Consider the following 23,469-nt stretch of genomic DNA (forward strand, 5'->3'; position numbering starts at 1 on the left):
TTGCCATATACAGTGTACACCGGGTATGTAAGCGCAGTGTTTATGGCGCTAGGACAAGGATCATGAAAAAAAAACCCAAACCCAACAATGACATTCAACTTAGCTACCTGAAGTTCATTAAAATTGATTTTTAATGAGATAGCATCGCTGTACAGATGAGGGCAGGCGGGTCCCATGCTGATAAGGCAGCCCGAGATCACCATGAGGGTGAGAGGCAGTGACAGGCAGCACAGACGGACAAACCGACAGGGACACCTAGACGACACTGACACTTGCCAACGACACTGATCCTTTCCAGGGCAAGCCCAGTTCCTGAAAACCAGAGCTTCCCCTAATGATCTTTAGCCTCTATCCTAGGCTGTATACAGCTCTAACGCTCACAAAAGTCGAAAAAAAAATAAAATTATTTCCATGCTAACCTGAACCTGCAGAAGCAAGTGTCCATAATAAAAGAAGCAGACCAAAATAAACACTCAAAAGTTCACAAGGTGTTTTGGTTTTTTTCCCCCACTGGGAACCTGCCAGGAAGATTACAGCGATGTGCACTTCCCTGCCTGCAAAGTTCTCTGACACACCACAGCTTTTGAGCTTCCTTTACTAGTAATGAACAGAGACAGGTAAATTCAGCAAAAATCAGGCATTTCTTGCCTACTGCAGCACATAAGAGAAGGTGGAAGCCCACTACGACGGGCCAGGCTGCAGAAAGCAAACAGGGAAGCGGCAGGCATATGCTTCGTCTTGCCGTGACAGAGCTAGACCTCCTCACTCTTTTCCCCCCACTGTCCCAAGCTTGCTTTCCCCTTTCCCAAGGTCTTGCTCTATATTGAGCACCCCCCAAGCACACCAATTTTCCCATGAGTCTCACAGTGCTACAGATTTCCATTTCTCAGTTGAACAACACCATTTCTTAAAAGCAGGCTACGCGGCGCGTGCTGCTTTTCAGCACACTCAGCTCCAAAGAGAAGACAATGGGGAGACAGACCCCCATTTCTCACTTCAACTTGTTTTTTTAAATTATTTTAAGTAGACAGAAGATGAGATTTTCAACAAAGTCTCCTTAAAAACAGCGGGAGTAGTTCTTTGTAGCAGTACGGAACGCAAAATTTTGAGTTCTGGTACAATCCTCTACTGCCACCAGCAGTAAGATATCATCAAAAGCTGGGGGAAAAGCTAAATACCTCTTAGCAACTCCCTCAACGGTTGCCACAAAGCCAACACTGAACAAGTGAGCCACTCACCCGAATTTGGTGGAGACAACACCTCCCAGGGCAGAGCCGACGATGATACCAATCCCAAAGCAAAGACCCAGCTTCCCCAAAGCATCAGCACGTTGGGAAGGAGCAGTCAGGTCTGTAATAACTTTCTGAGCACCTGCAGGGAAAAACAATCCCATGAAAGAAGCTTGCCACGGGCTCTAAGCAGCGACTATACAAATTTGTAGGCCACAGAAACAGTGCCTGACACAAAATGGTCCTCGCAAGCCCAGGGCAAATGCTTGTGCATACCACTGAGTGGAATTGGTTCAGACCATCAGTTGTAAGAAACAAAAACCACTGAAACCACTCAAATAAGCCACTTCACAAGTGGTAAGGAAAGGCTTAACAGGCTATGAACTTGAGTCCTCTTGTACAAGTTACATGCATAAAAGTTGTTTATGGTTCTTACTAGAAATATCTAGGAAAGGCCAACTAAAGCAGAACAGCTTGGTGGGTAATGGAAGGTATTTTTGTAATCACATTTCATTTTGACCAATATGCTCATTTTATGAGGAGAGAGGCAAAAGCTGTCCTACGCAACATCCTGGTTGCAAGAAGGCAGCTGAGAAGTTTGGGATAGCACTGCTGCCCACAAGTATTCATCACCCGTGTCTGAATGGTGAAGTCCAAGCAATTTCCTCAAGATGATACGGGAGGATGGGTCTGGGACTACGGGCTACTAGCCTTGTTTTCCTGCTCCTTTCCATAACCAATACACCTGCTGCTTCAGAGTCACAGAATCACAGGATCATTCAGGTTGGAAAAGACTCTTGGGATCATTGAGTCCAACCATCAGGCCCACTCTACAAAGTTCTCCCCTACACCATATCCCCCAACACCACTTCTAAATGACTCTTGAACACATTCAGGGATGGTGACTCCACCACCTCCCTGGGCAGCCTATTCCAGTGTCTGACCACTCTTTCTGTGAAGAATTTTTTCCTTCTGTGAAGAATTTTTTCCTAATGTCCAGTCTAAACCTACCCTGTTGCAGCTTGAAGTCACTCCCTCTTGTTCTATCGTTAATTACCTGTGAGAAGAGACCAGCACCAACCTCTCTACAATGGCCTTTCAAGTAGTTGTAGAGAGTGATGAGATCTCCCCTCAGCCTCCTCTTCCTCAAACTAAACAGTCCCAGCTCCTTCAATCGCTCCTCATAAGATTTATTCTCCAGGCCCTTCACCAGCTTTGTTCCCCTCCTCTGCACTCACTCCAGCACCTCAATATCTCTCTTGCATTGGGGTGTCCAAAACTGGACACAATACTCAAGGTGTGGCCTCACCAGTGCTGAGTACAGGGGGACAATCACCTCCCCACTTCTGCTGGTCACAATATTTCTAATAAAAGTCAGGATTCCATTGGCTTTCTTGGCCACCTGGGCACACTGCTGGCTCATATTCAGCCCCTTGTCAGTTCTCACCATTTCATCCCTGATGACCATCAAATGTTCCTCCTTCCTTCCTTCATGCTGTTGAGCTTGTTGACTTCCAGCAACATGAGCAAAAAGAGAAGAGTTGGGCAATAAAAGCAATTTGGAAAGCCACTCAGCCCTGACTGAGCTCACCTGGTAGCCCATGCATGAACACTGCTGGCAGCCTGGAGAGGAAAAGGAGGGGGATGCTGGTGGACATGGACATGAGCAGGAAGAAGGCACTTCCAGATGCACAGGAGAGAATTAAGGCTGCTCGGGTGCCAAATTGATCCGCAAACCTGGTAAAGAAATTGTACAAGGTTGTCAGAAGTGGAACCGTGCAGGTCATTACAAGCATGACGCACACAGATGGGTGGAGTTGCATGGCCATCTCACTCTCATTTATCTGCCATGGAAAGTACTGATCAGATTCTCAGAAGTGCCCAGTTCCCAGAAGAGGACTAGATATTCAAGAGGAGCTCAGCTCACTGGGTCTGTGAGCTGAACAACCTCTCTTCATTGCTGACTACTAGCAATACAAAACTTTGCCTTGAAAAAAAACCAAACAACAAAAACCCAACAACCACAAATAACCAAAACCAAAATACCAACCCCACCCCACCCCCTGCAAAACTGGAAGCCTTGCCTGGAGGAAGAGTGCAAGGACCACTGCTGAAGCACCAGCTGCCCACCTGGGAATGCTGGCACAGACACTTTGGTGTAACAGGGGAATGAACCAGCAACTGCCACCGCTCAGCCCATTTCCAGACCCCTCGTAAAAGCACAAGATAATGTGCTTGCTTAAGTCTCCTCCCCTGGCGTTTCAATGAATAATGTGGTTTATCTCAGAGCTGCTAAAGACCAGAGGCAGTTTCAGCAGCTTAGCTCAGCAAGTCCTTCAATATTATCACTTCAGAGGGCATGGCACCCTCAAATTTCACTTTGTGACTCAGAGTTGGTTCAGACCAGGGAATCACAGTCACTAATTTTTTAGTTCAGGTTCAATGGCAATTGAAGCTATTCCAATTTCTTTCCAGAGGATGTTCAAAGCAACATTGCTCATTCAGTATCACTTAAATAAAATAAATAGATCATTTTCTATTTTGATTTGATAAAGGCTTCGTGATAGTGACTCAAATTTGCCTCTATGCAAGGAAGAAAACCCAAATCAGACAGATTAGCTTTTTAAAGTACCTTGGAGCTGAATAAAACCTGAACCAAAACCTGAATTGGACAAAGTCTGAGAGTACCGCAGAAAGGGTTCTGAGCAACCGGGACTAAGATGACCATAAAACGCACCTTAGATCGTGTTTTTCACTCCAATTCCTCCTTCCTTCATTGTATTGAAGTTGCGTATTACAGTTAGCAGATGAACGTTACCTTGCATAGCAGTTAGTTGTGCTTGCACCAAAAGAAACAACTCCCTCAAAAAACGCCAAGACTGGTCTACAAACAAAGCTAAGCATACGTAATTAAAGGTTTTCATGTCGAGGAAGAGGTGCAGGTCAAAACTTCATTGTTTACATGAAAACCAGGAAAGTTTATATCATGTGTTTGTAACCTAAAGTCCACAATTCACTACACAGTTCAGGGCATTTTTAGTTTAGTTACTAAGATTAAATTCATCTTCTCATGGCTGTTTAGGAGCATCAAGCAAGAAGAACAAGGAAAACTGACCTAAGCTACACATTTTTTTCTCTCTTAGCCTTCTCCTTCACATTTTCTCTTTTCAAAGCAGTCTCACATCTAGGAAAATCCTTTTTAATCTCAGACCTACATTACAAGTTTTGGCTTCAATTTGGCAATATACACCTTCAGTCCCATCTACACCGGTGGGAGTCCAGACCCAGATGGATTCTGGTTTGCCGTTTTCCTTCCCTTCAACATCTCTTCTGGACATCAGTGAATGACGTGCACAGAGGAAAACCAGATTTCAGATGGCACCAGGTCCGGAACAGAAATATTACTTGAGTTTTGTAGATTAATAGAAAAAGCATTCAAATTGGGCCCTTTGCACCGTCTCTCTTCTTAGGAACGCATTTTCTTCCAGGCTGCACTGGAGAATTTAATGTTATTGTTATTAATTTTAAAATGTGTATTATGGTAGTGTCCAAGGGCTTTTAGAGATCAGATTCTTGAAGTGCCACACACCATGTGCCAAGTTCACAGTCTACATCAACCAGAATGGCAAATCCCATGTAGGAAAACCAAGGCACGTGCCAGCTCCGTATCCATTTATTACTTTGTTGATCAGTAGCAGGACTGGGAAGAAAAGCTAGATTTTTTTCAGCCTCATTTTAGTTTCCTATCACTGGATTATGTTTCTCTTTCAAATTTTTTTTCTGCTTTTTGGGAATGCATTCCCCCACCACTTGAATTTTTTTGGGCTCTTTACATTTCATTAGGAACAGGAGTGTGTGTCCCATGGGGTAGAGAGGCAGAAAACCCGAGTCTTTTCCACTCTTTTCTTGTTTTGATAGATGAGTTTACAGATGCATCAGTTCTTAAAGATTCATACAAGTTTAGTTTTGTATTCAACACCGATGTAGATACAGTGAGATTCAGCTGTAGAAATAACATGACCCTTATTTGTTTTCTTTGACAGCTCTACTTAACATCAATAAATATCCTCTTTTTTAGATTTCCCAGTCGCAAGACATTTCTAAGGTTACACATGACCATAAAATGTTTGCAGGATTAAGCTGTTAGGACTTGGGCTCTGAGGACTCTGATGGTTTAAGCCTGTTCCCAGTATATTGTTACTCTTAAACGTGTGTCATTAAAACATAGTTAAGTTAATATAAAGGCTGCTTCTATGTTGCAGTATTTCTAATTGTAGTATTTATTTTCCCCTTGCCCATTTATGAAATCTTCAAACATTTCAACAGGATCATGAACCAGAACTAAATTATTTTTTATTAAAGTATAAAAAATGTCTGGCCTTTTTCAGCTATGAAAAGGGTCATGAGAATCGTTCTCACTTACCTTCCGAAAATAGGACCTCCCACAAGCTGGAGGACACCAAAGGTTGTCTGGAGGTAGCCAAACCCCACTGAATCCAAACCTAGGCTCTTTGCCAAGTACTAAAAAAAAAAAAAAACCACAAAAAACCCCCAAAACAACAGGTCAGGAGAAATGAAGTATGCCATATTTCTGAATAAAAAGAGCTTGATGTCTGTGTTAGAGAGGACTACAGCTCCAAAAAAGAACTTTCTTCAGATCCCCATACCTACGGATGAAATCTATCAGACACAGGCTGATTAATAAAGACCAAAAGTCTTCATCCCACATCACCCACTGAAGAAGATCAGGGAGATGTGACTAAAACCATCAGTTTTGCACCAGGTGACAAACCTGAATCACCCTTTACCTTTGCAGCCCAACACAGCTGAACATATTCAGCTACTGCTAAGGGGGATGAGCTAGATTTTAAGTAGCCTTCCTGCCCCTGGAGCCTGTGCCTGGGGCAGCCCAAGCACCACCCAGGAGATGAACGTGGCAAGGTCTTGGAGCTGTTGTTTAATTGAGCAAGCTGGAATCAGTGCAAATATAACATGGGCAAAATATCGCCTTTACTTATAATCTGGATGGTACACCCACAACCTGATACCACAGATTCACACCTTGAAGAGCCACGATCCTTTGGGGTTTTTTTGTTTAAAAATCGTATGCTCAAGGGACAGCTATTTCTGATTCCTGTTGTTGTTTTGTGCCATCTGCTAAGAGTTGTTTAAAACTCTCAGCCTAGTTCAGCTCCCAGAAGGTGTGGAGGTGCCCCAATCTTGCCTACTTCCCCAGTACATGCTCTGCACCCAGGTCCCCAAAGCCCCTGTCACTGATCAGTGATCGACTACACCGATCTCCCATAAATAAATTGCCTCTCAGCCTTCGGGCTCAGGGAATCCCAGGCTGGTTTAGTCCCAGAAGGAGGGAGCAGTTTGCGTCTGGAGGCACAAAACCAGCAGAGAGATCTCCTAGAAGGCACAGGCTCACCAGAGACAGAGGTGGACAGGTGTATTATAGATCCAGGAGCTCACGAGAGCAGGAAACCTGACTGGCAGAAAAGGATCACCATCCCTGGACGTATTTAAAAGCTGTGTAGATGTGTCACTTAAGGATATGGTTTAGTGGTAGACTTGGCAGTGTTAGATTTATGGTTGGACTCAATGATCTTAAGGGTCTTTTCCAACCTAAATATTTTTATGAAACCAGACAGAAGAGTCCAGTAAGTGAGAAGCAATGATTCCCACTCACAGCTGGTTTATTCAATCCTCAGAAAAACCCACCTCTGATCTGAAATCTCGGATTTCTGCAGCCTACTTGTTGGGTCATTCTCCTACTGCAAGCAGGAAGATACAAACTACACCAGCTTCACCCAGGGCTACCAGGCCAGGGAAGGGCTCTAGGTGCTACTGCGGTACAAATAATAAACCAGCTTTCACTGCCTGGGCGTACCCTGAACACAGTCACAGCTTGGCTGCTAGGTAGGAATACATTTCCCTCTCTCCTGCTAAAAATGCTCTTCTGACTTTACTGGAAAACTACATAGCCAGGCATTGAAGGCAAGACATGCTGTGAAGCAGGACAACCCATACTCACGGGCATGACTCCCATCTGCATGAAGAGGAACGTCAGCTCCAGGGTTGCAATCAGGTAGGCAATAAAGATCACTTGTCCCCTCTTGACCTCTCCTCGGTATCCGCTTTCCCCCAGGATCTCGGTCCTCATTCCTGAGGCTTCTTCCTCACCTCCAGAGCTTGCTTTTGCATTCATAGCACTCATGGAATGGCTTACTGCAGGCTGACAGGCCAAAAAATGACACAAAGGTGCTTTCTAGCTAGGAGTACAGAGCATAGGTAAGGCGCAGAAGCTGTGTGTGCAGTTCAAAGCTTACGGATGTGAAAGGTGTTGAGTCAGCATGACAGGAATTTACTTTTTCTTTCTTTTTTCCTTCCCTTCCTTGCCAGGCAGGATCAAAGGCAACCACGCATCAAACCACAGATCCCATTCTTCAGCCTTGTCCCAGGTGGGCTCGTTGCTTCAAGGACCATCACAACAAAGACCAGCTTGAGAGCCCCAGCAAAGTGAAAGCGGACATTGCCCCAAGCAAGAGCACGTGATAAACTCTTCAGCTCTTTAACTGTTTCACTTCTTTCACTTTTATTGCCTCTGGTGGCAATGAAAAGATGACTGTTTTAATTCTTCTTCAGAGACACTTCGATTTTATTTTTGAAGGTTGCAAGCGAAGCTTGCAGTAGATTGCAGTAGATTTATAGAGAATCTTGCAGCAGATTTTATAGAGATTCTGGAACAAAGCTAGGTCTTAATGAAGGTAGATTGACTCTCATCAACACCTCTAGCTGAGCCATTTTCCCTCCTTTACCAGGTGCTGCAAATTTATAGAAAGACTGAACTAGCAAATGTTCACATGTGACTCCACTCAGACTACAAATTACCAGTCAATCCCAAAATTTTTAAAAAAAAGAAAGCATTAAATCCACAAAAATTGTGAGGCTGACTGCAAACTGGGGAATTAAATAAACAAGACTCATTTTTCCTTTGGGGGTTTTGTTTGTTTGTTTGCTTGCTTGCTTGCTTGCTTATTTACTTAGGATTTTATTTGTTTGTCTGCCTGCTTGTTTGCTTGGGGGCTCATCTGTTTGTTTTCTTACTTGTTGAAGCCTGGATGTCTGGTTGAGCATATCTTTATCTTAAAGAGAAAAAGAAAGCAGAGATCCCAATGCCCTGATTTTGTAGGATCACAGGACTTTTGGTAGGAAGGGACCTCAAGAGATCTCACCTACCCTCCTACTTGAACACATCAGGTCAGCTTTGGCTTTTTCGAGACAAGCTTTAGAAAATCTCCAAGAGATTTGCCCCCTCCCTGAGTATCTGGGAAATAAGTTTTTTCTAATGTCCAATCAGAATTTCTCAAGCTGTGACTTGTGGATGTTGTCCCTCATGGTATCAGCTGCCACTACCAAGAAAAGCCTGGCTGCATCAGCTCTGGAGCTTCCCTTCAAGTAGTTGCAGGGGGCTGTTAGATCAGCCCAGCCTCCTCTTTGCCAGGCTGAACAAGCCCAATTCCCTCCACCTCTGTCAAAGATGATGTACTCTAGACCCCTGACCTTCTTGGTAGCCCTCCCCTGGGTCCAATCTAATTTGTCCACAACCCTCTTGAACTGGGAGGCCCAACACTGGGTCAGCCTCTCCAGCACTAAGCAAAGGGGAATAACGACTTCCCTGGAAGTCGTGGCCATGCTCCTCAAATGGCACGTTACATGGTCTGCCTTATTGCTGGGGAGCACGCACCATTGACTCACACAGCATCACCATCATCCACGGTCCTCAGGCTAGGATTGCTACGTGTCCAGTCGGTCCCCAGCCAGCATTGATGCAGGTGGATATTCTGCTCCGGGCTAGTGGCAAATTGTCACCACTTTCAACTTGTTGAAAACTTTGATTGGTTGATCCGTCTCTCACATTTCATGCAGACCCTCCAGTCTGAGGCTCCGTCATTGGCCATGTCAGTCAGTCCCTCTAATTTAGTAACACCTCCGTCCAGAAATGGAGGCTTGACTCACGGTGAAGGCTGACACAGACGCAGCAACACAGGGACACAGATGTTTGCTGGTTTGGATCCCAAGTGGTTGTCAGGGCTCCCAGATTTCCAAAGAAGCCCAGGGAGACAGAACTCTCAGATCTCTGGACACACCTTTTTATTCAACGCGTGTCACCGCAGAGCCCCGGGATTTGGTGAGGGCTGCCAGGGTCCACCTCCTGGCGAAGGAGGGGGAAGACCAAAGCTTTAATATTTCACCCGGGGTGGGTACTGTATCGCTGGAGGCTGCACAGAAACAACCTCTTGTAAACTCAGCCAGAGCATGAGTAAAAAAAGCACCTTTAAAGAATGACATTCCTACGGCAATACCAGCACTCGGACAGACCCAATTCACAATGCCCTAGAAATCATATTTGTTACCGAAGAAGGAAGATTACCCAGCGTGTATCCCAATTTAGCAAAGGATCAGTGCTCAAAGTTTGGTTCATCTCAGCGTGAAACAATGGATTTGCTCACACTTTGAATGTCCTGCAGCACAGCACCAGCATTGTCACTCCCTGGTTTGCTATGGACAGGCACAATGTACAAATTACCAGCACTGAATAGAAGAGTAAAATTAATGACAGAACTCTGTTTATGGAGGTTTCGAGACAATCAAAAAAGCAACTCATGCAAATGCAATGTAAAACACTGCTTACGGGAAACGCTGCTGACTTGGACTTGAAAAGTGTCAATATTTTGACTGGTGATTTTGTCTCAGCAGCAACTGAAAACAGATCCCAGCAAGGCGACCGAGGGAAGCAATGACTTGCAGATGCAGCTGCTCTCCACCAGATACGTGCCTCATCCTGCCCAGGGCATGCAGCACAGACAGCTAACCAGCCACATGCTCTCACTCAGATTTAGCTTCTTTTTACTGGCATTGACAAGGGAAAGAGAGTGAAAAAAACCTTGGAGTTTTATTTTCAGCCTCTGGGGCAAAAGACTTAGTTCTGAGAAGCAGGGACCTAAACTCAGTGCGTAGTGTGGAGGTGACCATGGAGAATGAGCTACAATCACCAGACACGGGTCCTGTACATCACTGGATGCCTCTTGATGGCTTGGTACCCAAGCCTGCTCCTTAGCATCCCAGATCAGGCTGCAAGTACGAAAGTGCCCTGGGCCCAACTCAGCAATCCTCTTCTAGCAATAGTCTCTTTGGGCAGGATCATTTATATTCCCATCCCTGCACTTCGGCATGGATGGGACAAAGGGAAGAGGGTGGCAGTTTTAAGCCACCTTTACAAGCCATGAGCCAAGCCATGTCCACGCTGCCCTGGCCCCAAGGACACCGGGGTGAGCTGTATTCTCCAAACTTGGCCAGGACGTTGGCAGTGGCGCATCATCTCGATGTCCTTCCGAAAGGTCTTCTGTGCAGGAACTTGGACTTTCCTGACCTTCGGCGCCTGATTTTTAAAATCTCGCCCCATGAATCAGTCGATCTAGGGGCTAAACGTGGCAACACGAGCACTGATGGAAAAACAGCCAGCGAGATCGACACAAAGCAGATCCTCCTCCTCCCCTGAGTGAGAAGCCTGTTGGAAAATGTCTGCAGGAGCCGAAGTATAACGCAGATTAACTGTGTTCCCAGCTACCCTCACTGAACATCCATTTGCAGCCAGCCAGCCAGGGCCCAGTTCATCTATACCTGTAGCGATAACGCACCATTAATGACAGATGGCATAGGCTGGCATTGCATTTTTACCTAAAGGCTCCTTCTGGCTCATTTATAGACTACACCACACATAGCACTCAGTCGCTGAAAAGCCATCTTTAAAAAAGAAAGATTAATTTAAAAAACTGTGGAGGAATAGGTTATAAATAGGAAATGAATCTTCTTGGGTAGGATAAACAAACTTTAAATGGACAGATATTCCAGGGAGACTACAGTGAAAGCAAGCAAGCAAATAAATGTCTTGTGATGAAACTGTAGATTAGGCCATTAGCTTTTAGCTTGCTGCAAGCTAAAAGCTAGCAAGCATTTAGCCTTGATACTTATTCTCAACATTTTTGGAGTATTTATAGTTGCCTTCCTTGTTATATCTTTCCTAAGGCCTGCTTATTTGGTAATCTCTGGAAAACCATAGTGGGAAACCTGAGAACGCCTTTACCAAAAAAAATAAATTATAAAGACTTACTATTTATATTACTTGGGCAGAAATCTTTTCTTAAATCACTGGAAGTGGGAAGCAACACCAGCATATGCATGAGGAGGGGAAATCCACCCACATCAATACCAGCAGTTGAAAATGCTGGCTGAAAAAGCATAAATTGTGGAGAAATAAATCACAAATCCTTCTCTCGACTTGTATTTTTTCACAGAAGAATGTTAATATGATCTGTAGCAACACGAGGTATCCTGGGTGGCATTCACCTGTCTGGAGAGGGTCAAAACAAGCTTTACAGCCCCAAAAGAGCCTTGAAGAGGGATGGAAGAGCAGACGTGCTGCCCAGCAATGAACGGCACCTCTCAGGCCTCAAATCCTCTCTGAATACGAGCTGGACAGTCTCTCCAGCTACACAAAAAAAAACAGTCGGATGAACCAAATCCTGCTCCAGCGCAAACCGATCACAAATCTTTGCTCTTTTGTGTATGCACCCTTACATATGGCAAGCGTGAGAGCTGGCTGGGAATGCCGGGGAGGGAATCGCTGCCTCTGGGGTCCAGCAAAGCTTTCATTTCTTCTTGCAAAGAGAAACTGCATTTCTACAGGCTGTGTGCTAGAGGGTGCCACGAGGGACATGAGGTGTGAGAGGAAAAGTTATGAGTATACCTCATCTCCCTGCCCAAGAGGCAGCAAAGGTAACCCTTCCCCTCCTTGCAAGAGCATCATGAGGCCACTGCATCAAAACCAGGGAGGCATACAGATATTTGGACAAAGAGGGACACAAAAACCCTTTACGGAGACATAGCCCTCAAGGAGCTATCGTCCTGGTGGTGTTTCTTAAGTTCTGCAATATGGGAGAGGAAATGGAAGAAATATCTCAAAGCAATACCCCAGGAGTGGGAATGCTGAATTGCCGTAATGAGGGAAACCGCTAACACCAGCCATGGTTGGCAGGAGCCGTCAAATCCACAGGACCTGGCCCGATCCCTCTATTCCCCTGACCCTGACACTGAGGGAACTGGTCTTATTTGTACTCTGGTGAAAGATTTATACAGTTAAGCAAATAAGAGCATAGACAGCCCGGTATTGCCAAAATTATGTCCCGTGTTTGTTGACGGATTTATTCTTTTGTCTAATTGTGTTCATGAAAAAAGCAGCTCACTAATGAATGGAAAAAGACTCTACATGGCCAGCAAAAAAAAAGCCATGTTTAGTTTACAAAATAGCACAGTCTTCAGGGATTTTCATAAAAACTACAGAGACAGTCCAAATCGGCAATGAAATCAGATTCCTGGTGGCTGCTGAACTCTTTTGGCTCTTTCTATGTGTGTATTAAATTGCAAAAAGCAATTATTTATAATTTGTTTTTATAAAAATGCTGGTGAACTTATTCTGCCTGGCAAATTATTTTGTGAAATGGAAAAGGCTATTGTTCGTTCTTTTGGTAAAGTCTTTGTTACTTAGCATATTAAACTGCAAATCACATTTTATCTGAAATATGGCTGGTTATTATTAACTTTTTAAATGGTAAAGCCCCAAAGCTCCAGCTAATATTGAGACCCTGGTTGGTGCCCTGCAAACACAAAAAGAGGCTGAGACTCAGACGGGGGAAAAGAATTAGATCCTCCTTGTCTTGCAGATGGGACCCTAACAGACAGAGGGGTTTAATGACTTCCCTGAAATCACAGAGGAAGTCTGTGGAAGAGGCTGGAGTCAGACTTGATCATCCTTTGGATGCCAGTCTCATTGTTTAACCACAGGGCAGTTTCTCCTCTCTAATATTCTGGAAAAATTAAACCAAAAGAGAACATTTCTGAATGCTGGAATTTGACAACAAAATATGCAGATGGGGCAGAGACTGTGTCAATTGTAAAAGAGTTTTGGAAAAATCCCGTGGCCTGAATTCAGGAGAGCTACACCACGAATAACATGACCAAAAAGGAAGAAAAAGCTCCGTTCTTTGTACCCACCCAGTCTCAACGGCTCCAGCAGGACCTCACTGGGGCAGGGGCCTCTGGTGCCTGCTCACACCAAGTGGCACCTTGATGATTTCAGCTCAGCCAGAGGACTCACCTCCGGAGTCATCTCCCAGGTGCTGTCATGGCCGTGGCCCACTCCTACCCCAAAATCTCTCCTGAGCCAACAGAGACACCCTCACATTTCAATGAGCTGCTGCCACGCGGTGGAGAAGGGCTGCTGGGCTGCCTGGAGAGCGGCCACCAACCTTCTCCTTCAAGCGAAGACATCAAAAGACAGCAAATGCTGCCAGCCACTAGTGGTCTGCTACGCTAGGACATTGAAGAATTGGCAAAAAAAAAAATATTAGTCTTCCCTTAGTGAAAGCCCAGGTCTGCTGGTGAGCTCTCTCCTGGGCGAGGGATGATTTCCCCCAGACTTGCCATTCTTCTTCCTAATGCTCAAGCCGCACTTGTTTTAAGCAAGTGTGACGTGGACATCTATGTAGGAAACTGTGATTAAAGCAGTCGTTATACCATCGGCTGCTGAGCAGGGTTCAGGCAAAACTGCACACCCTAATAAGCGATGGTGACGGCCCAGAAGCGGTGGATAGTTCTGCTGCTTCTGTGGTCGCGTCTTCAGCTTACTGGCATGTTGGCGTGACCGACCTTCAGACAACTTGCTGCTGGGTAACGGATGAACCCTGGGCTCCAAGATACACACAGTGCATTGGAAGTCCAAGGTTTATAGCCAAAGAATATGCTAGATGTGACAAGAGCGGATACACACACAAATAAAGCCTCATACTTAGCCTGCAATATGCAGTATTTCATTCAGCTGGTATTAGGCAGCCACCTTCTGGAATTGCAGCAATGTCTGGAATGCAAAAGCTGTTTATTATTTAAATAACATTTAAGCCATTATAATTTATATGAGAATTGTAACTGATTGGGGCTGTATGGAGCTTCTTGTTGTGGTTTGCCATAGGAATGCTGCAGATTTCCTCTGCACACATTGCATTCTGCACACAATGGGAGCCCCAGACATTTTCAGCTAGTCTCGAGCCTCCTGCATTTACCAAAACATTTTCCTGTGTGAGAATCAAACAATTGCCTGATTTATAACTCTCGAGCATTCAGGAGACCACCAGCAACACAATATAACAAGAATCTCTCTGTCGGTTAGCCTTCTGACGAAGCTATACACAGCACCAACAAAATGTGGATGTGTATTCAGTGTTTCTGCTAATCTCTGTTTCTGCCTAAAGCAATTAGAGAAGGACAAAGCATGTGTCTGTAAAACCTTGCACATCCCGGACACAGCTTCCCTGCACAGAGCAGGGTCTGTGTTACATCCTCAGACAAATCCTTACCTGCTCAGGGCCAGGGGAGACACGTTCCCTCCCAGCCTTGCTCCATTTGTCCGTCTGGTTTCTCCACGTGGACTCGGGACCAACACGGAGCCAATGTGGGATGTAGAGGAAAGGGAACGGCTGCCCCCGTGCCCAGCTGGCTCCATCCACTACGTGGGTGGGGGACAACCCTACGTTGCAGATATTTGCTGCCTATGAATGGAAGAGATGGAAAGAAAGTATCCACAGTCACGCAGACCTGGATTTATCAGCAGCTCAGAAGCGGTGAAATGTGCAAACATGGCTACACACCCCTTGATGTGCCTGGGCTCTAAATGTCTTCCAAAGCCTCACCCAAGGCTTTTCTCCCTCTAAGCAAACACCTATATTTCAGCTGAAGGCTTGAATGGGATGTATAAAGTCAGAGCAAAGCCCGAAGTTCGCTATGTTGCAAGTTGGAGCAGAGCACACACTCCTGCCTGTCATCCAACTCACCCAGGAAAAACGGAGTTTTTAAAGCTCTAGAAAACACCAACTCTTGGAGGTATCTGCTCTGCCAGCCAGGTCTGCATCTCCTGCATTGGCAACAAAGGCTGGAGCCAGGGCTACTTGGGGAGAACGATTACAATCTTGATTTTAGGTAGGAATACGAGAGGGATGACAGCCCCAAGACTGCTGATTTTTTTGTTCAAACCACCAGAAACCTTTGGAGATCCTTCACTGCTTCCTCCTGGCCTTCCCATCCATCCTCAGCTTGAATTCGCTTGAGACAAAAAGAAAGCAAACCTTTTTTGCTGGAGGTAGAATTTCCTCGCAGGCTTCTTAGTGCTGAGATTGTAGGGGGGGCCCACTAATGGCTCTCCAGTAGGATATCAGGATTCTTCACAGCAGTTTGGGGAAAATTTTCAAGGTAATTCAGTTAAACCAATGTTGAACACTGACTACAACTCCAGCATGGACGGACAGATAAGAGGTGGAAAAGTTTAGAAGACGTATCCTTACAGTCAATCTACTTTATCATACAAATGAGTGCCACTTCAAATACAACCAAAACTTCACTGTTAAGAGGCCAGCACCTGCATGGTACCATTTGCTTCTCTTCTTTCCACTTCAGTATCTATAGGCATGGCATTTCTTCAGAGCAAATGATGAGGATGCATTCCTAAGATGTTGCAGGTATGTCTGACACACAAAAAAGAGCCACAATCCTGCTCAATTGTGTCTTTAAAGCACACTCTCACAAGCTCCTTGCTTACAATAATTCTTCAGAACTATTTTGGAACAACACCAGGAGCTATGAACAAAATTTGTCTCTCTGCAAAGAATGAGAGCAAACTTTGCACACTGTTAGGATACAATCCTGGCATCAGGAGTAATTTAAAGTGGGACATGAGTGGCACACAGAAGTTTTCCTAAGATAAAACGCCTAAGCGCTATTTATTTTTTAAAAAGACTTTCAAATAACTTTTAAACCTTGTCCCCAAGACGATCACAGGCTTACAACCCGCCTGACTCTGTCATTGAGCAAAGGTAGTAGCACTTGCCATGGAATTGCCAACAGAGAAGGAGAAAGACCCAGACCCTTCTGCAAGGAGTGACAAAAGCTTTTATGCCCTGGACAGAGCACACAGAGGGATTTAGTGCTTCCAAACATGCCAAAGGACAAGAGTTTGCCAGCCCCAACTGGAGCTGTCTGCTGCTCATGGGAGGGCTGGATGATGGCTGTGGCCAGGATGCGCTAAACATTTTCTGTTGCAATATTTGTTTCTGAGCCTTTCTGCTTTGATATTGCTGCCTAATTCTAAGCCATTCCTAAGGCCAAATGCAAGGTTGGCATAAACCAGCAATGCCTGTGTAGTCTTGAGCTGGACTTGCCACTGCGGTACCATTTGGCATTCATTAGCCTTTTCACACCCTGGAGAGGGTGGAAATAACCCAAGCAGAGCTCACTTGGAGCGCTGCTCCCTAGTTCATGCATTCCCTTTCTGGAACACTCAACTCCCTACATCAAAGTCTTTATGCACTAAAACCAGGACCCACCATCTGGCTTTTCCAGAAATCAAGCACGTCCTGCAAATTTTCAATCCAAACTGGTTGAGAACCAGTCCTGACAGAGCAGTGATTGGACTTGAGCATTTTGCAAGCTAGGACATTTGAAACAGAGAAAAAGTGCTGCTAGAAAAAGAGGGCTATCCCAGCTCGTTTTCCTACCACCCAACCAGACATCAACAGGATTACCTCTGTAAAACCACCCCAGGGAGGGTGATAGGAAGAAATTCCTCTGACTTCCTACATTGGCTGGGTCCTGGAAACTCCTATTAAAACCAAGATCAATCTACTCAGCAGCTCTGCCCAGGCTCTCTCCTCATTACCTTCAAGGCAAAACAATAAGAATTTATTCCTTCTATTTATTGCACAGCACGGCCAGGGGAGTGGTGGGTTATATTCCTCCTGAGCCTCGGCAAGTAAATCATTTGCCAAATTCGGCCAGCTCTACATAGGTGAGGTGACAATCACCTCAAATCTCACCAGAGGTGCCCTCAGAAGCCTTGGGACTGCAGGGGCAGGTCAGCAGAAAACCTTGCTTAACAGTAGTGGTGCACGAAAAAGAAAGGATCTAGATAAAATTTGCAGGCTGGCAGTTAAAAAAAAAAAACCAACCAATTCTGCCATCTGCAAAGCAAGTGCACTTGGTCTAGAAAGCAGTAAGACTCCATAAACATAGCACCTCCAGATAAATACTTTTTTAATTCCAGAGCAAACTCACTACCACTTGGGTACTGTCAGCTTAAATGATTTCACCTGTTTTATATTTTCCCATTGAATATCAACGATGACCAGCTGACTCATTTTTACTTTGAGAAGAGTGGCAAGATCTTAGAGCTGCTTGGCTCTAAGCTGAAACCCTGACCCCAATTCACTGGGAATTTTGCCTCTGATTTGTCTGGAGAAAAGAAGGCTCCAAGGAGACCTTAGAGTGGCCTACCAGTATCTTAAGGGGGCCTACAAGAAAGCTGGTGAGGGACTTTTAGGATGTCGGCTAATGGTAGGACTAGAGGGAATGGATTAAAACTAGAGATGGGACGATTCAGACTGGACGTTAGGAAGAAGTTCTTCACCGTGAGGGTGGTGAGACACTGGAACAGGTTGCCCAGAAAGGTGGTGGAAGCCCCATCCCTGGAAGTTTTTAAGGCCAGGCTGGACCGGGCTCTGAGCAACTTGATCTAGTGGGAGATGTCCCTGCCCATGGCAGGGGGGTTGGAACTAGGTGATCTTTAAGGTCCCTTCCAAACCTAACAATTCTATCATTTCCATGCTGCCAGGATTTAATCTTCAGGTCTTTCATCCAGCTCCTCTTCTACTTTTACTATTAGGAAAACATTTGTTTCAGACTCGCTTGGTCATGACTCTGAGAATGTGACTCACAGTTCACTCTAGATGAATTTGTACCACATAATTTTGAAATGCCTTCATGTGTGACTGCATGCTCGCTGGGAGACAGTGAGATACCTGCTATCCTGCACAGCATCAGCATGTGTCTTTGACCACATCATTATGAAATTAAAGTTTAATCAAGAGTCAGGTACAAGTGCATCGCTTCGCGCCTGATCCTCCTGTCCTCACTCAGTTCAAAGCTCATCCTACTTGCAGCTGAGGGTCTGGCACCTGGAGCTTGCTGCCCTACAGACTTGTTTTAACAATAGCTCCTGCAAGAAGTGGTCTGAGGATTTTTCAACCTGGTCACTGCACAGGGAAAAAATGTAGCTTTCTCCTGGTCTCCACCATCTACCAAAGGACATCACAATCGCGTGTAATCAGAGCAAAGGCCCAAGGTAGCAGGTCCTTTCAGCTTCTGCCCAAAACTCGAGAACTGGCTCATTAAGAAATAGCTATGTTGGTGGATGTAATGCAAACCATTAAAAAACTTTAAGCCAGTGTTACCCATGGTCTTCCACCTCCTCTGCTCTGTTAGGGCATATGGCACTTAGTTTCTCTTTGGATCTGCGGAATGCTGAGCGCTAGTGGGATTTGTGCTGGCTGCCGTTGCGGATGGCACACACAAATACTTAAATGCTGCCCCGTATATAACATATCGGCTTAAATGCGGCCCCGTATATAACATCCCAGCAACAAGTCACAGCACTATTTGTTCTGCATGACATAAACATGTTTATAGTGCGCTGCTGGACCCAGGTACAATGAAGTCTCTGCTCTGTAGGAATGCATACGGTATTGTGGGCAGGGCTGCCTTATTATAGTTAAACTGCTGTAAAACAAATGTGATGGACTCTCCCAAAGGAGCTCATCAAACCACTCCCTTTGCAGGTTCACCACTGACTGGGTTATGTTTGGTCCACATTCAAAGCTTGCAGCAAAATTAATGCTATGAATCTAGCAGGGAGATTATAAAACGATTGCTTTTCAAGATTAAGAGCAAATAAAATTTTAGTGCTGTGTCTTCAGAAAGTTACTACGCTAAAAGCACTTTTAAAGCTGTAGGCAAGAAGATAAATTAATTGAAGAATACAAACAAGAAGCCAGGGGGTGGGGAGGGGGGAGAAATTATCTCATCGTGCTGCGTCACCGCATGATATCTCAACACCCCATCGCAGGGAAAGAAGGGAGGAAGCCCCAAGGGAGAGGCAAATAGAAGAGGAGGGAATCCAACTTGGGGAGCGAGAGAAGGAACAGCCAGAGCCCACAGCACCGCTCCTAGGGAGGGAACCAGCCACAGAAAGATGTAGAGGAGACAAAGCTCCTGGGGCTCCCCAAGGCATGCCAGCCCTGCACGAAACCAGCTATGTGTCTCAAGGTCCGCATCCTCCACAACTGAATCTCCTTCTCTTGGACTTCAAGGGTTTGAGCTACCATTGAGCTAAGTCACTCTCCATCATATCTGAAAAGTTATGGCAGACTGGTGAAGATCCCAGTGACTGGAAAGGGGGAAACAAAACACCCATTTTTAAAAAGGGCAAAAAGGAAGACCCAGGAAACTACAGGTCGACTGGTCTCTCACCTCTGTGCCCGGCAAGATCATGGAGCAGATCCTCCTGGAAATTATGCTAAGGCACATGGAAAACAGAGAGGTGATTGGTGACTGTCCTGGTTTGATAGCTTCACTAAGTGCACATTGTACCTGAAAAATTTGGTGGCCTTCTAAGACAGGGTTACAGCACTGACAGATAAGGGAAGAACGACTGACGTCATCTACCTGGACTTGTGCAAAGCATTTGACACCATCCCAAAAAACATCCTTGCCTCTAAAATGGACAGACATGGATTTGACAGGTGGACAGCTCAGTGGATAAGGAATTGGCTGAATGGTTGCACTCAAAGAGGTTCAGTCAACATCTCAATGCCTAGGCGGAGACCAGTGACAAGTGGTGTCTCTCAGGGGTCCATATTGGATGAGTATTTAACAGCTTTGTCGGGGACCTGGACAGTGGGACTCAGTGCGACCTCAGCAAGTTTGCTGATGACACCAAGCTGTGTGGTGCAGTCAACACACCAAAGGGAAGGGATGACATCCACATGACAGCCAAGCCTGTCAAGCTGGACAGGCTTGAGAGGTGGGCCCATGCAAATTTCATGACATTCAACAAGGTCAAGTGCAAGATCCTGCATCTGGGTTGGGGCAATCCCAAGCACAAATACAGGCTGGGCAGAAAATGGACTGAGAGCAGCCCTGCAGAGAAGGACTTGAGGGTGTTGGTTGATGAGGAGCTCAACATGACCCAGCAATGCATGCTCACAGCCCAGCAAGCCAGCCACATCCTGGGCTGCATCAGAAGAAGCGTGGCCAGTGTATGAAAGATATGGACCTGCTTGAGTGGGTCCAGAGGAGGGCCACAAATATGTTCAGAGACATGGAACACCCCTCCTATGAGGAGAGGTTGAGAGAGTTAGTGTTCAGCCTGGAGAAGAGAAGGCTCTGGGGAGACCTTATAGCAGCCTTCCAGTACTTAAAGGGGGCCTACAGGAAAGATGAGGACTGTAGCGATAGGACAAGGGGTAACAGTTTTCAACTGAAAGATTTAGATTAGATATTAGGAAGAAATTTTTTACTGTGAGGGTGGTGAGACACTGGAACAGGTTTCCCAGAGAAGTTGTGGATGCCCCATTCATGGAAGTTGTCAAGGCCAGGCTGGATGAAGATTTGAGCAACCTTATGTAGTGGACGGTATCCCTTCCCATGGCAGGGAAGTTGGACTAGATGACCCTTAAAAGACCCTTTCAACCCAAACCATTCTATGATTCTTTGATTGCCAAGCTATACCCTAACCCTAATTTTCACAGAATAAAGCGAATGTAATATTCTATTCATAAATCTTGTCAAAGAATCATACGGACTCAGAGCAACTTGAAAAATCTAGAGGATGGTGAATATAGCTACCGTATATTTTATCACTCTCCTGTGCACACCATGTAGATTTAAAATCAGCGCGTTTCAATAACCCGCTCTCACTTGAGCTGCAAGGGGCTGGAGAGCCGTCTCCCCTGGCAAACCTTACCCAGAGCTCTCTTGGGGAGCGAGCGGGCAGCGTGTTTTATCAGTCACGGCCCGGCCGAGAGCTCCTGCGATGCATCGAAGGGCATCCGAAGTCCCCGGCTCAAACGCTGACATCCCCGGGAGCTGGATCACGGGAGAAGACGCCAACAAGCCAGGGGACCTCCGAGGTGCGGGAAGACAACGGGGGGAGGGCTGGGGGGGGTGGGGATGGGGGGGGCGTGCGTCGTGCTGGAAACCCACCCCTGCCGCGGGGCGGTGGCGAGCGGGGGGACCGGGGCGAGCGCCCGCCTCTCCCGGGCCCAGCCGACATTAGAGGGCACCATTGCCCCACACATGGCGAACGTCCCGCGGGCAGCTCCGCCGCCACAGCCCGGCTTCAAATCCGACCCCCGGCTTGCGGGGAGCGGGGGGGCACGCCGTGCTGCTTCTCCCTGATTTTGGAGCCAGGCCGGGCAGGCAGAGGCGAGCAGAGGGTGCCCGACGGCTGCGGCTGAGCCCCCAGCTCCCCTGCCCGAGCGCCGGCCGGACCGCCCCGCCGAGCGGTGAGGGGCGGAAGGGTGCCGAAATGGGGAGGGAGGGCAAGGGCAGAGCACAAACGTTTGTCGCCTGGGTCAGTTTTGGGTCAGGTCGGCTGCCTGCACCAGGGCCGTACGCCCAGGGCTTCAGCCAGCACGGGAGCGGGCAGGGGTGGTGAAGAGAACGTGACTGGGGCAATTAAGGCTCAGATTCATTTACTCTCCCTTGAAACTGTTTTTAAGGTCTTTAGCATCGAGTTTCTTTAGACACCCTGCACTTCTTGCAAGCCTGTCACAGTCAGATTTCAAGAATCTGCTAGCGGTTTGGGGTTTTTTTTTTTCATACTCTTAGATTTTGTTTCCTCTAGATGTGCGCTAGGACCCATCTGAAGGTAACTCTGATGCACTTACCGCTGCTCTTGGGCTTGTTTTTGGACCAGGCATCTCCCCTCTGCAACAGTCCAGGCCATGAACAAGTCATGACTCCCGCAAGACTACCAGCATTAAAAAAATTGTTTACTTAAGAAACATGAAACCAAAAATAAAACCTGTGTAATGGCCCCTTCACCACCACCCCTCCCCTACAGAAAGTAGAAATAACCCATGAAAAGCTACTCCAAAAATAATATTATCATGGATCAAGACGAAAGGCAAGGGGAATGTCAAAACAAGCAAAATGCAAACCTCTCGTTTGATATAAAGCGTGGCAACGAACAGTACCTATGAGCATAGATCATGACTTTCACAGAAACGATACCAACAGCAAAGCAGGGAGTATAAATAAATGGAGTATTTAATGGCTTCTCAAATACGACTACGCAGTTAGTTAGCAAAAAAGATACACCCTCCACAGGTACGTACTGCGAGCCCAAAATGCTGTTTGCTAGCCGCTGTTCCCAGCCTGCTTTCCAAGTTAACAGCACGGTGTCGATAAGGCTTGCCACGCCGCGGTTCACAGAGAGCATGCCGCAAACCAGTCAGGATTCCAATCAGTCACGAAGGGCCAGATGGCGAGTGGACTTCATCTAGTAAAACGACATGATGGAAAGAGAAAAAGAAGATTGTGAAGAGAGAATGCGATGGCCCCCAGTGCAGTGGCAGATCCATCAATAGATTAGGCTAAATTCACTGCTACCTTTGTGCTACCCTAATGATGCACAGCAGCTGGACAGCAAGGCTAGCTCTTCTTTTAACAACCAAGAACAGAAAGAATAATAAAAAAAAATAAATAAAGGAAACTAAATGAAATAAAGCATTTTTCTGAGATGTTAGCTTTTCTTTTGCGTATTTTTGAGAACGCAACAAAAAGCAATTCAAATTGAATTAAAACTACCAGAATTTTTTCAGGGTTCTGTTCAGATTATCTTTTCCCATTTTAACCCCTGAACCAGTGTGGTTTTGCCTAGCTATCAAATCAAATAATATGACTTTTTATCACCATGTCAAGAAGTGGATAATTCTGAATACACACCAGTTTGAATAATTCTAAGCATCACTTTGCTGGTGAAAGCGCCTCGATGAGAAATTTGAACAATCTGCGCTAACTTGAACTTTAATTGCAATCGGTTTGTTTAAGTGGGATTCCAAAGTACCAGGCAAAATTGCCACTGGTGTAAATGCAAAACTGCAAATTGCCGGTGATCACATGCATAATAAAAGAGAAGTGCGTGGGAGATAAAGTACCGATGTTTATTGGTCTGTGTCTCTGCTAAAGCAACTATGGAATATAACATGTTCTGAAATGAAGCAATCACATGTGG

General features: G+C 45.9%; 1 protein-coding gene across 5 annotated transcripts in view; it reads right to left on the reverse strand.

Annotated features, from left to right (window-relative positions):
* SLC22A18 (solute carrier family 22 member 18) overlaps nucleotides 1–7,767 on the reverse strand; it is a 63,559-nt gene extending 55,792 nt beyond the window's left edge. For all 5 annotated transcript variants that reach the window (XR_010070848.1, XM_063333527.1, XM_063333529.1 and 2 more), the window contains exons 1-4: nucleotides 7,267–7,767; nucleotides 5,653–5,750; nucleotides 2,821–2,966; nucleotides 1,239–1,371 (exon numbers count right to left, since the gene is read on the reverse strand). Coding sequence is in view for 4 of the 5 variants with exons in the window: in XM_063333527.1 (XP_063189597.1) it covers nucleotides 1,239–1,371; nucleotides 2,821–2,966; nucleotides 5,653–5,750; nucleotides 7,267–7,449 (560 nt within the window). In the remaining variant the exon portion in view is untranslated. The remainder of the gene's footprint in view (nucleotides 1–1,238; nucleotides 1,372–2,820; nucleotides 2,967–5,652; nucleotides 5,751–7,266) is intronic.
* Between the last annotated feature and the right edge of the window lie 15,702 nt (nucleotides 7,768–23,469).

The sequence above is a fragment of the Chroicocephalus ridibundus genome, chromosome 4 (assembly GCF_963924245.1).
Source record: "Chroicocephalus ridibundus chromosome 4, bChrRid1.1, whole genome shotgun sequence".
In the NCBI taxonomy this organism is placed as follows: domain Eukaryota; kingdom Metazoa; phylum Chordata; class Aves; order Charadriiformes; family Laridae; genus Chroicocephalus; species Chroicocephalus ridibundus.